Here is a 14,185-nt window from a genome sequence, read left to right as displayed (position 1 = left end):
TCCAGTTTGAGTGTTTTTTAATTGGGTTTAACCAAATGTGTCTTTGTTTTCAGGATTGTTGACAACATGCCAGTCACTTGGTGCTATGATGTGGAAGACAGTCAGAAATACTGCAATCCTGGATTCCCCATTGGCTGCCTCGTCACCACCGAAGGGCGCGCTAAAGATGCCTGTGTCATCAATGTGAGCCATACTTTTACAATATCTCACACACAGGATGGTTGCCCAATATCTATCTGATAACACTAGAGATTGTAGCTATGCCAATTCTAGTTCAGGGCAGGCTGTGTTGTGAAATGGTAATATTCAGTAGTAACAACATCATTAGGTTGGACCATGAGTAGGGTGAGTCAGTGAGCTGTTTTTATAATAGCTCTAATGATAACCTGCTTTGAATATGATTGTTTAGTATGCACTATGGAATATGGGGTAATTGACTGGAATCCTTTCTCTTTTCAGTCCGATTTCAACAAGAAGAACACGTTTTACATCTTCAACCATGTGGACATCAAATTGACCTACCACAATGGGGAGGGGGAGGGGTGGAGAGGAGCTCGCCTGGTGGCTGCCACACTGGAGCCCAAGAGGTAAGAATTTCAGACGGCCAGATGGCGTGTAAATCAGGTGATGTATGAGCAGATCTATCTCATTTTCATTAGCCGCACTTGAACATACTGTCGCTGGTGCTTCCATAGGTGGCCATGAATATGCAGTGTTCTATACTCGATGAACAACTGTTTGCCACGTACGGTTGTTTCATTTTATTGTTGATTAGTGTCATTTCCACATTTCACCAGAGGAGGCCAAAACTCATACTTTTTTTGCACTGCAGCGCGCATCTGGTATAGAAAAGCAGAGTTTCATATGAGGCACTGGAAAGCCCACAACTTTATAATACTTTTTGAAATGGTTTTGTGTTGTAGCTAGTGGTCTTATGTATGTTTGTGTGATTGACAGTATCAACAATGCTGATGCTGACAAACCGACATGTGAAGGCCCTCCCATGGAGGTTCCTGGAGAGTTTAACAGTGACGTGAAAATCACCTACACCTACTCTGTCAGCTTCGAGGTACATTAGAACAGTTAACCACAAAGTATTTGTTTTACACATACAAGTACACCATGTGTTTGGTCAACAGCATAGTTCATAGAAGCATTAAAGTATCCTCTTTCTCAAATAATCATTTCTTAATTCACAGGAAAACAATGACATCAAGTGGGCCTCTAGATGGGACTACATTTTGGTCTCCATGCCTCACACCAACATCCAGTGGTTCAGGTACGCTTGGTCTCGGGTACGCTTGGTCTCGGGTACGCTTGGTCTCGGGTACGCTTGGTCTCGGGTACGCTAGGTCTCGCAACACTCAGCCCTGATAAGGGACTTACAGCACAGAAGTAGAGAACATCTCTAACAGGCCTCTGAGAAGGCCCTTCATTATATCCTAATCAGCAGACAACTGTTCTGTAAACACCAGCCTGAGAGACTTGTATGAAGTCAAAACCAAAAGGCAGTGATGTTGTTTCCAGTCAATCACTATCAACAGATATGAGTTTAATCCATAACATACAGCATCTAATCTAGTGACCATCAACCTGCACCTTAAATGTCACAAATGGAACACTGGAAATCATGTCTAACAAACTCCAAATATGCTAAACAGTATGTTGATCACTCTAAATGTAATAGGAACTTTAGTCATGTTAAATATTCCCATTCCAGTGCTGTTATACAGTAGATTAGTATGTGGTGCTCTTCTGCTGTCATGTTAATGGCGCATGGCTTGTGTTCTTTCCAGCATCATGAACTCCCTGGTCATCGTGCTCTTCCTGTCTGGCATGGTGGCTATGATAATGCTGAGGACCCTGCACAAGGACATCGCCAGGTACAACCAGGTGGACCAGGTAAAGAAACACACACAGCCGCTCTTTGAGACACTCACCATCTCACTTCTCTGACCGTCAAACTATAGGATCGTATGAAACCAAGTTCCATGCAGCGAAACAGAACTGGATTATTCAGTTGTGTTCCATTGTACGCAAAGGAATCTGTCATGAGTGAATGGGGCAGATGGACGTGGCAGAGGATCCATCTGCCAAAAGTCATTGATGTTCTGTATGTTGTCGAACCACAAGCATGAAACCTTTGTTGTAACATTTCATATTCACAGGAAGACATGATAAAGGCTCCACCAAAACAAGGAAAATCCATATTCTATGTAAGCTTATCGAAAGCCATTTGAGCACAAATTGGGGATTGTTGGTGTGATTTCTGGGAGCTACCGCTTGAAGTGTCATATAACTTGTAAACCTTTTAAAATGTGGTGTAGTGCAGGCCATCATTTACAGCTGAACAGTCCTTTGAATAAAACAAAAAAAATAATCTTAACCACCTCTGCTATTGGGCTAAACTGAGTTCTTGTCTACACCATATTTTACAGCCATTGGCTAACGTGATCATGTGGTTTTTGCTACACTAGCAGGTGTTAGACGAGCTGGAAGATGGGCTAATGAGTCACTCTTGGTGATTGGCTGATCTGTAACGAAGCAATTTGAATATGCATACCTTTGACCATTCCATTGGGTCTGATTGGTTGTGGTGCACTCTAACCCAACAGGAGGATGCCCAGGAGGAGTCTGGGTGGAAGCAGGTGCACGGGGATGTGTTTAGGCCTCCCAGGAAGGGCATGCTGCTTTCTGTGTTCCTCGGCCAGGGAACCCAAATCTTCATCATGACCTTCATCACCCTCTGTAAGTAACTCTTCCTCAGATGCTTTAAAACCTCTTAAGGATCTGACCCTTTCTTTAAAAATGTTGCCTAAAATGACATACCCAAAACTAACTGCCTGAAGCAAGGATATGCATATTCTTGATACCATTTGAAAGGGAATATAACACATTAGATCTGGTCAAATATATTTTTTTGTACGTTTTTGAAATTTAAGAGAAAGGCCATAATGTATTATTCCAGCCCAGGCTCAATTTAGAATGTGGCCACAAGATGGCAGCAGTGTATGTGGAAAGTTTTAGACTGATCCAATGAACCATTGCATATCCGTTAAAAATGTGATATCAAGACTGTCCAAATGTGCCTAATTGGTTTGTTAATACATTTTCAAATTCATAATTGTGAACTCTCCTCAAGCAATAGCATGGTATTCTTTCCCTCTAATAGCTACTGTAAATTGGACAGTGCAGTTAGATTAACAAGAATTTAATCTTTCTGCCCATATCAGAAATGTCTGTCTTGGGATTTTTTTTGTTACTTACAACCTCATGCTAATCACATTAGTCTACGTTAGCTCAACCATCTCGTGGTGGGGACACCGATCCCGTGGAGGTTAATAAGCAATGTAAAATCACAATCCATTACAGCATCTTCAGAAGATGGTTTATTCAACATGAACTCAAGTCTACATGACCTATAGGGAAGAGTTTTTAATGGAGTCATAATCATTGTCTCTTATTGACATTTTACTAGAGTAATAGTGGTAGTATTAATGTAGTGGTAGTATTCTCTGTAGTGATGGTGACATCGGTTTGACTCCTCTAGTCCTGGCCTGCCTGGGGTTCCTGTCTCCAGCTAACCGAGGTGCTCTGATGACCTGTTCTGTGGTGCTGTGGGTTCTGCTGGGCACCCCTGCAGGATACGTGTCAGCACGCCTCTACAAGAGTAAGCCCCATTTTACATACTCATCAACGAACCACCCGTAAATTAATTTAATAAGATTGAGTGTGAGAAGGGAATGATATGAATGCAAAACAGATCGTCATTCCAGGGCTACAGTGATCGGGACAGTATGATATTCCCTCCAACCATTCAGTTAGATATGTATTTCTGCCTGAATAGTCTGTATTCTGTATAGCTTATGATTTTAACCCTTATTTCCCCATGTGTCCTCAGCTTTCGGTGGTGAGAAATGGAAGACCAATGTCCTGTTGACAGCACTGTTGTGTCCAGGGTAGGTCAGCTGTTCGCTGTATATACTGTAACATCCAAAGCTTCATTCATTTGATATTCTCCTTAACATGGAGATCTGTACAGAGGCTTCACATTTGTCTCTCCCTTCCCCAGGATTGTGTTTGCAGACTTCTTCCTGATGAACTTGATCCTGTGGGTGGAAGGCTCGTCGGCTGCCATCCCCTTCGGCACGCTGGTGGCCATCTTAGCTCTGTGGTTTGGTATCTCCGTGCCCCTCACCTTCATCGGTGCTTACTTCGGCTTCAAGAAACCTGTGAGTCTCAAATCAGATCCCCTACCCCTTGTCCATGGAATCTTATTCATTATGATTTAAATGGCAAAACTGACCCTAGATCAACACAACTACTTTGAGATGGATTATGAATACGGGCCCTGATATTTTGTCCACTTTAACAGCCAGCCCTTTCTAATATGGCGTACAACTTTCCATTTCTTGATGAGTTGCCACCCCTCTCTCTTGCTCCATTCTACAGGCCATTGAGCAGCCGGTGAGAACCAACCAGATCCCCAGACAAATCCCAGAACAGTCGTTCTTCACCAAGCCTGTCCCCGGCATCGTCATGGGGGGCATCCTGCCCTTCGGCTGCATCTTCATCCAGCTCTTCTTCATCCTCAATAGCATCTGGTAGGAAGTTATTTCTATTATATAAAATAACTGTAATGCAGTTGTGTGTCCTGTCACCTGTCCGACCGTCTGTCTGTTGCTGATCTTTCTGGTAGAAGCGACTCGCCTGCTGGGAGACTTGTTTGACTGACTTCATCGATTGATGTAATAGTTAAATGTTTTTATCTTCTGTTCCAGGTCTCACCAGATGTACTACATGTTTGGTTTCCTCTTCCTGGTCTTCATCATCCTCCTTATCACCTGCTCTGAGGCTACCGTCCTGCTATGCTACTTCCACTTGTGTGCAGAGGTGAGAGGAAACCATACTATTCAGTGCCTTCTTTCAGAATAAAGGCCTACTGAAACATGTAGGTGTATATTAATGTAAAAAAAAAAAAATCTTTTTTTTTTTTAACCTTTATTTAACTAGGCAAGTCAGTTAAGAACAAATTCTTATTTTCAATGACGGCCTAGGAACAGTGGGTTTCAATCACGGCCTAGGAACAGTGGATTAACTGCCTTGTTCAGGGGCAGAACAACAGATTTTTTTACCTTGTCAGCTCGGGGATTCGATCTTGCAACCTTTCGGTTACTAGACTAACGCTCTAACCACTAGGCTACGTGCCACCCCGGTAATGTGGACGATGGTGTACTAGGAAACACCGTGAAACATTTACCAGGGTACCTGCTTCAACCATAATAGCAAACGTAATAACTCTTTCAGATCCAGAATGTCTGTAGCGTAACCTTGTGTTTCCTGTAGGACTATCACTGGTGGTGGCGCTCCTTCCTGACCAGCGGCTTCACGGCCGTCTACCTGTTCGTCTACGCCGTCCACTACTTCTTCTCCAAGCTGCAGATCGTAGGAGCCGCCAGCACCATCCTCTACTTCGGCTACACCTCCATCATGGTGCTCATCTTCTTCCTCTTCACAGGTGAGTGGACTGGGAACACTGCTTGAGCCAGGTTCATGAACATGATAGTAAAAACAGGCCGGTGTGCGTCTCAATGAACCATTCGCTTGTATTATTTGCAAAGACCTGTCCTATTGTTTGTTCATGGACTATGGTTAAGAGGCGTTAACCCGCCCGTCCTTCAACACATGCCGCTTGCAGTTTTATGAATGGCGGCGACAAATCTTCTGGAGTAGAGATCTGTCCCAGAGGCATTGTGTTGGAAAGACTATAAGAGGGAGAAGGAGGTGGGGATTGGAATGGAAATTGCTAAGTGTTTGAAGAAGCCGTGTTGATTAACATCAAAGGGACTGCTCAGCCCGGCCCTGTACACACTTGCTAGGATGCAGGAACCCTATCCCGTTCCAGTGACGACATAGACCAAAGAATGCACTAGTATTGCGCAAGTATTGTTTGCTCAACCCCCCTCCCCCCGTGACAGGCGTCACACCTCTGATTCCTCTAGTTTTACTGGCAGTACAGCTGTACTTTGCTAAATGCACTTAGACTTTTACCGCAGACATTTCCTTCTTACGGCAACATTTTAAATAAGTCTCCTTGGAGATGCTGGAGTGCATCCTTTTAACTGAGAACAAATAAAGACTCATTATTTTAAAAATTTCCATTTTTTCCCCCTTTTTTTCTTGATCATAATGAAAGGTGTGCAGCTTGTAGTCTTAATGTGGTAATTTATACTGCAGAGGAATACAAACCAGTCTTCTAAATGGGTTGAATTTAGTGGCTTTCCCTCTTCCTGGTTCCTGTGCCAAGTTTGGCACTGAGCAGCTCATTCATATGCTGAGAGGAGGGAGAAAGGCCAGACTGTGTTCCACACAGTGAACTCCTCCCAGTCTACTTCATGGAAAAGAGCTGGTCATAGGAGCTGTGGTGGAACAGCACTCAGCCATGCTCTCTGACCACCTCTCCATGTTCCTACTCTTAAATTATATATGTATCTGTAGTGTTCATCAAACCTGATTATTTAATTTTTTTGAAGATCAACAGACCCCCTGGTCTCCTCAGTGGGACATTTTGACTGGACTTGACCTATTATTAGCACTATTAAAACCGAGCACGCGTTTTAAACAAACGAATACCGGACGTATTTGTGAATTGCTGCTTGTAGTAGTTGATCAATGGTTAGCCCTCCTATAGGTGTTGGTTTTAGAGAGAGGGTAGCTTTCGTCTCCTAGAAAATAAACGTGAGGCAGCGCCCAATTTACCGGTTGCCATGGATTCTAATAGATGCACCAGTATCCCTGACTACGGCTGTTATGGAAACTTCCCCTCGCCGGCACTCAAAATATATAGCTGTGTACCAGGAGGAGAGCAATGTGGGCGATTACTGGGTATCCACACTCACAACAATACTGCTATTAACAGATCTGCCTCTCGCCCTCTGTCCTTACTGTGATGTGTAACGGGTAGAAATGGACACAGGGTTGACATGGTAACGACACTCTTCGACCCCGTCTGGCCTTTGCTTACACACACACACACACACACGTGACCTAGGACACAATTTAAGGAAAGTCCATACAAAACTACCCCTGAAGAAATGAGTTTCTCTCTCCCGAAATATAATATAGACCTATGATTTTATGGTGACCTCCTATCAAATGGATCCTAATAAATCAAGTTAAAATCATAGGCAGATGAGCCTAAGGGCCAGATGTAGCCTATATCACCGAAACAGTGTCAGCCCCTATCTTAAGACTGCGATAAGCAATATTGGGATGGGCTGGCAGAAGATTGATCAATCTAAAATAAAGGGGCTTCATCGGAATAATCCTAATCTGCCCCATTTCAGATTTTTGACATTTTTAACAAGACATCACCCAATCGTCGCCTTCCCATTTCACCTCGTCTCAACTTTGATCAAAACTTAATCCAGGAGTCTCTTGTATGGCTCTCATTGAGCCATCAGATACGGGTGTTCAAAGTTTTTTTTTATATATATATACATTTTGTCCCATGATTTTGCCCAATTTAAATTGTTCTCTCCAGAGAGGAGCTCAAACATCAGTGTCACTCCATTTCCACTCTGACAAACTGAATGGTATGTATGTACAGGTAACAGCCAAAATAAGTTAAGCACTAATATAAAGTGTCTTGATAGGGTGTTGAGACAGAACAGCGTCAATGCACCTTGGCATACACAATGTATACAAAAGTATGTGGACATCCCTTCAAATGAGTGGATTCGGCTAGTTCAACCACATCCGTAGCTGACAGGTGTATAAAATCGAGAAAACAGCCAGGCACTCTCCATAGACAAAGATTGGCGGTAGAATGACCTTACTGAAGCGCTCTGTGTATTTCAACGTGGCACTGTCATAGGATGCCACCTTTCCAACAAGTCAGTTCGTTAGATATAGGCTCAGCCGCAAAGTGGAAGGCCACACAAGCTCACAGAACGGGACCGCCACGTGCTGAAGCGCGTGAAAATCGTCTGTCCTCGTTTGCAACACTCACTACCCAGTTCCAATCTGCCTCTGGAAGCAACGGCAGCACAATAACTTCGTCAGGAGCTTAATGAAATGGGTTTCCATGGCTGAGCAGCCGTACACAAGCCTATGATCACCATGCGCAATGCCAAGTGTCAGCTGGAGTTGTGTAAAGCTCGCCGCGATTGGACTCTGGAGCGGTGGAAACACGTTCTCTGGGGTGATGAATCCCGCTTCACCATCTGGCAGTCTAACAGACGAATCTGGGTTTGGCGGATGACAGGAGAACATTACCTGCCCCAATGCATAGTGCCAACTGAAGTTTGATGGAGGAGGAATAATGGTCTGGGGCTGTTTTTCATGGTTCAGGCTTGGCCCCTTAGTTCCAGTCAAGGACAATCTTAACACTACAGCATACAATGATATTCTAGACGATTCTGTGGTTCCTACTTTGCGGCAACAGTTTGGGGAAAGCCCTTTCCTGTTTCAGCATGACAATGCCCCCATGCACAAAGCGAGGTCCATACAGAATTTTTTTTACGAGATCAATGTGGAAGTACTTGACTGGCCTTCAGAGCCCTGACCTCAACCCCATCAAACACCTTTGGGATGAATTGGAACACCGACTGCGAGCCAGGCCTAATCGCTCAACATCAGTGCCTGACCTCATTACTGCTCTTGTGGCTGAATGGAAGCAAGTCCCCGCAGCAATGTTCCTTCCCAGAAGACTGAAGGCTGTTATAGCAGCGAAACGGGGACCAACACCATATTTAATGCCATGATTTTGGAATGAGATGTTCGATCAGCTTCGACGAGCAGGTGTCCACATACCTTTGGTCATGTAGTGTAGATTCTACAAGTATCTGGAATTCTATTGGTGGGATGTGACACCATTCTTCCTTGAAAAATTGCATGTTTTGTTGTTGGTGACGGACATCGCTGTCTCAGGCGACGCTCCATAATCTCCCACAAATGTTCTCTTTGGTTGAGATCTGGTGACTGAGACGGCCATGGCATATGGCTTACATCGTTTTCATGCTCATCAAACCATTCAGTGACCACTCGTGCCCTGTGGATGGGGGCATTGTCATCCTATTGGGGCATAGCCATGGTAGCCTAAATAATGGCCTGCACAGCATTTTTAGACATGACCCTAAGCATGATGGGATGCTAATTGCTTAATTAAGGAACCACACCTGTGTGGAAGCACCTTCTTTGTTTCTTGTTTCTCCAAGTGTTTCCATTGTTTTGGCAGCTACCTGTATGTGGCTGTAAAAGACATGTACAGTTTGTACATTACACCCATGTCATACAGTGTATTTACAGTCCTTCAGAAAGTATTCACACCCTTTGACTTTTTCCACATCTCGCTCATACAGCCTGAATTGTTTTTAGTTACTGGCCTACACACAGTACCGCATGTCAAAGTGGATTTTTCATATTTTTTTGTTGCCATTTTTACAAATAAATAAAAAGCTGATATGTCTTGAGTCAATAAGTATTCAACCCCTTTGCTATGGCAAGCAAATAAAAGTAAAACATTTGCTTAACTAGTCACTTAATAAGTTGCACTCTGTGTGCAATAATAGTGTTTAACATACTTTTTGAATAACTACCTCATCTCTGTAACCCACACATACAATTATCTGTAAGGGAGGTTTTCCAATGCCTTGCAAAGAAGGCCATCTATAGAGTACCACAGTATGAGTCATAATACCCATAAAGTCTAGCGGTCAAACAAGGAAATGGTTCCAATTGTTTTTCACCATTCATTTTTCCCGTAGAGTATTTTAGAAACACTTAAAATAAGGGTTGGGTTTCTTGTAGACTTACCCTGGCGTGACGTTTTGATAACTGTGTAAATCTCTCTATGCCAAGGTGTCTTGAAAAGGATCATGGAGAAATGTTGCACAATCCAGTTGTGGAAAGCTTTTTAGAGACTTTAATTATTATTCTTTTTTAACTAGGCAAGTCAGTTAAGAATAAATTCTTATTTACAATGACGGCCTACACCGGACAACACTGGGCCAATTGTGCGTCACCCTATGGGACTCTCAATCACGGCCGGTTGTGATTCAGCCTGGATTCGAACCAGGGTGTCTGTAGTGACGACTCTAGCGCTGAGATGCAGTGCATTAGACCGCTGCGCCACTCGGGAGCCAACTTACCCAGAAAAACTCAGCTGTAATCGCTGGCAAAGGTGCTTCTACAAAGTATTGACTCGGGGGTATGAATACTTATGGAAATGAGATATTTCTGTATTTAATTTTCAATAAATGTGTCATTATGGGGTATTGTGTGTAGATGGGTAAGATAAAATAATTATATACAGTCATGGCCAAAATTTTTGAGAATGACACTAATTTCCACAAAGTTTGCTGCTTCAGTGTCTTTTTAGATATTTTTGTCAGATGTTACTATGGAATACTGAAGTATAATTACAAGCATTTCATAAGTGTCAAAGGCTTTTAGTGACAATTACATGAAGTTGATGCAAAGAGTCAATATTTGCAGTGTTGACCCTTCTTTTTCAAGACCTCTGCAATCCGCTCTGGCATGCTGTCAATTAACTTCTGGGCCACATCCTGACTGATGGCAGCCCATTCTTAATGCTTGGAGTTTGTCAGAATTTGTGGGGTTTTGTTTGTCCACCTGCCTCTTGAGGATTGACCGCAAGTTCTCAATGGGGGAACTTAAGGTCTGGGTAGTTAACTGGCCATGGACCCAAAATATCGATGTTTTGTTCCCGAGCCACTTAGTTATCACTTTTGACTTATGGCAAGTTGCTCCATCATGCTGGAAAAGGCATTGTTAGTCACCAAACTGTTCCTGGATGGTTGGGAGAAGATGCTCTCGGAGGATGTGTTGGTACCATTCTTTATTCATGGCTGTGTTCTTAGGCAAAATTGTGAGTGAGCCCACTCCCTTGGCTGAGAAGCAACCCCACACATGAATGGTCTCAGGATGCTTTACTGTTGGCATGACACAGGACTGATGGTAGCGCTCACCTTGTCTTCTCCGGACGAGCTTTTTTCCGGATGCCCCAAACAATCGAAATGGGGATTCATCAGAGAGAACAACTTTACCCCAGTCCTCAGCAGTCCAAACCCTGTACCTTTTGCAGAATATCAGTCTGTCCCTGATGTTTTTCCTGGAGAGAAGTGGCTTCTTTGCTGCCCTTCTTGACACCAGGCCTTCCTCCAAAAGTCTTCACCTCACTGTGCATGCAGATGCACTCACACCTGCCTGCTGCCATTGCTGAGCAAGCTCTCTACTGGTGGTGCCCCGATCTCGCAGCTAAATCAACTTCAGGAGACGGTCGCTTGCTGGACTTTCTTGGGCTCCCTGAAGCCTTCTTCACAACAATTGAACCGCTCTCCTTGAAGTTCTTGATGATCCGATAAATGGTTGATTTAGGTGCAATCTTACTGGCGGCAATATCCTTGCCTGTGAAGCCCTTTTTTTGTGCAAAGCAATGATGACGCCACGTGTTTCCTTGCAGGTAACCATGGTTGACAGAGGAAGAACAATGATTCCAAGCACCACCCTCCTTTTGAAGTCTGTTATTCGAACTCAATCAGCATGACCGAGTGATCTCCAGCCTTGTCCTCATCAACACTCACACCTGTGTTAACGAGAGAATCACTGACATGATGTCAGCTGGTCCTTTTGTGGCAGGGTTGAAATGCAGTGGAAATGTTTTTTGGGGATTCAGTTCATTTGCATGGCAAAGAGGGACTTTGCAATTAATTGCAATTCATCTGATCACTTTTCATAACATTCTGGAGTATATGCAAATTGCCATCATACAAACAGAGGCAGCAGACTTTGTGAAAATTAATATTTGTGTCATTCTCAAAACTTTTGGCCACAACTGTATACAGTACCAGTCAAGTTTAGACACCTAGTCATTAAAGTTTTTTATTTTCTTATTTTTTTTTACTGTTTTCTACGTAGTTTTGATGCCTTCACTATTATTCTACTATGAAATACCACATATGGAATCATGTAGTAACCAAACAAGTATTAAACAAATCAAAGTAGCCACCCTTTGCCTTGGTGACAGCTTTGCACACACTTGGCGTTCTCTCAACCAGCTTCACCTGGAATGCTTTTCCAACAGTCTTGAAGGAGTTCCCACATATGCTGAGCACTTGTTGGCTGCTTTTCCTTCACTCTACGGTCCAACTCATCCCAAACTATCTCAATTGAGTTAAGGTTGGGTGATTTTGGAGGCCAGGTCATCTGATGCATCACTCCATCACTCTCCTTCTTGGTCAAATAGACCTGGAGATGTGTTGGGTCATTGTCCTGTTGAAAACCAAATGATAGTCCCACTAAGCGCAAATCAGATGGGATGGTGTATCGCTGCAGAATGCTGTGGTAGCCATGCTGGTTAAATGTGCCTTGAATTCTAAATAAATAACTGACTGTGTCACCAGCAAAGCACCATCACACCTTCTACATGTTTCACAGTGGGAACCACACTTGCGGAGTTCATCCGTTCACCTATTCTGCGTCTAACAAAGACAAAAATCTCAAATTTGGACTCAAAGGACAGATTTCCACCGCTCTAACATTGCTCATGTTTCTTGGCCCAAGCAAGTCTTCTTCTTATTGATGTCCTTTAGTAGTGGTTTCTTTGCATTAATTCGACCATGAATATCTGATTCACGCAGTCTCAACAGTCGATGTTGAGAGGTCTGTTACTTGAACTCTGAAGCATTTATTTGGTCTTCTATTTCTAAGACGGGTAACTCTAATGAACTTATCCTCTGCAGCAGAGGTAACTCTGGGTCTTCCTTTCCTGTGGTGGTCCTCATGAGAACCAGTTTCATCATAGCACTTGAAGGTTTTTGCGACTGCACTTGAAGGAACTTTCAAAGCTCTTGAAATTGTCGATATTGACTGACCTTCATGTCTAAAAAATAATGATGGGCTGTCATTTTTCTTTTCTTATTTAAGCTGTTCTTGCCATAATATGGACTTGGTCTTTCACCAAATAGTCCTATCTTCTGTATACCACCCCTACCTTGTCACATCACAACTGATTGTCTAAAACGCATTAAGAAGGAAAGAAATTCCACAAATTAACTTTTAACAAGGCACACCTGTTAATTGAAATGTGTTCCAGGTGACTACCTCATGAAGCTGGTTGAGAGAATGCCAAGTGTGCAAAGCTGTCATCAAGGCAAAGGGTGGCTATTTTGAAGAACCTAAAATCGATTCTGATTTGTTTAACACTTTTTTTGGTTACTACATGATTCCATGTCTTATTTCATAGTTTTGATGTCTTCACTATTATTCTACAATGTTGAAAATAGTACAAATAAAAACCCTTGAATGAGTATGTGTGTCAAATTTGACTGTGTGTGTTATTTAATCCATGTTGAATTCAGGCTGTAACTCAACAAAATGTGAAATAAGTCAAATGGTATGAATACTTTCTGAAGTCACTGTATTATACTGAGTGTGTAATGTACAGTGTTTATTTTGTATACAGCAGTACTTGTGTCTAAGAGTTTCCCCCCCTATCTTCCTCCTCAGGCACCATTGGATTCTTTGCCTGCTTCTGGTTTGTAAATAAAATCTACAGTGTGGTGAAGGTGGACTAACGGAATGAGGGCCGGACTCCCTGCTCTCCCAGTGCAGCGCTTTCACAGTGACCGCTTTGAGGAAAGGAAGCCCTTTGAATGACTTGAAAACATCACGTGTCTCAGAAGATCTAGAGAGGTGAAGCCCTCAAACTTGATATGTTGCGTTCGTAATTATTTTTGGCTTATACCGTCTAAGATTAATTGACATTTTGATTTGACTTGCACCTTGATCTACGAGGTGAGTTCCAAAGATCTAAGTTAGCGGGTGACTGGTTAGGGGAGGGTGGTGAAGGATGCTCCAAAATGATTTTCCCCCCCATTTCTAATGTTAAAAAAAAATAAGTACTTTATTTTGCTTTTATATTCTCAGAAACCTAAACTCATATTTTTATTTTTCACCAACTCTGCTGTATTCAGAAGATATGTGTTGATACTTAAAGAATGTCACCTATATGGATCTGTCCTTTACAACATTTATTTTTTGTTTATGTTTTGGTTGTTTTTATATTTGTTTGGTGAGGTGAAGACGCTGTAGAATCCTAACCATTTAATGACCTGTACTATCGTTTTACAGTAATAGATACGGTATAAATATCTACAACTGA

At 42.7% G+C, this 14,185-nt stretch overlaps 1 protein-coding gene across 2 annotated transcripts in view; it reads left to right on the top strand.

Annotated features, from left to right (window-relative positions):
* Window positions 1-14,185, top strand: part of LOC139581306 (transmembrane 9 superfamily member 2-like) — a 22,883-nt gene extending 8,698 nt beyond the window's left edge. Inside the window, exons 5-18 of one of the 2 annotated variants that reach the window (XM_071410910.1) lie at window positions 54-183; window positions 460-587; window positions 958-1,069; window positions 1,200-1,279; window positions 1,797-1,902; window positions 2,169-2,216; window positions 2,616-2,748; window positions 3,551-3,670; window positions 3,902-3,959; window positions 4,073-4,232; window positions 4,453-4,604; window positions 4,782-4,893; window positions 5,347-5,518; window positions 13,531-14,185. In XM_071410910.1, coding sequence (XP_071267011.1) covers window positions 54-183; window positions 460-587; window positions 958-1,069; window positions 1,200-1,279; window positions 1,797-1,902; window positions 2,169-2,216; window positions 2,616-2,748; window positions 3,551-3,670; window positions 3,902-3,959; window positions 4,073-4,232; window positions 4,453-4,604; window positions 4,782-4,893; window positions 5,347-5,518; window positions 13,531-13,598 — 1,579 coding nt within the window. In that variant the 3' untranslated portion in view covers window positions 13,599-14,185. The remainder of the gene's footprint in view (window positions 1-53; window positions 184-459; window positions 588-957; window positions 1,070-1,199; window positions 1,280-1,796; window positions 1,903-2,168; window positions 2,217-2,615; window positions 2,749-3,550; window positions 3,671-3,901; window positions 3,960-4,072; window positions 4,233-4,452; window positions 4,605-4,781; window positions 4,894-5,346; window positions 5,519-13,530) is intronic. The other variant, XM_071410911.1, reaches the window with a different exon arrangement.

The sequence above is a fragment of the Salvelinus alpinus genome, chromosome 7, assembly GCF_045679555.1.
Source record: "Salvelinus alpinus chromosome 7, SLU_Salpinus.1, whole genome shotgun sequence".
In the NCBI taxonomy this organism is placed as follows: Eukaryota; Metazoa; Chordata; class Actinopteri; order Salmoniformes; family Salmonidae; genus Salvelinus; species Salvelinus alpinus.
The sequence above is the reverse complement of the archived record's forward strand: the minus strand, read 5'-3'. Positions and strand labels throughout refer to the sequence as shown.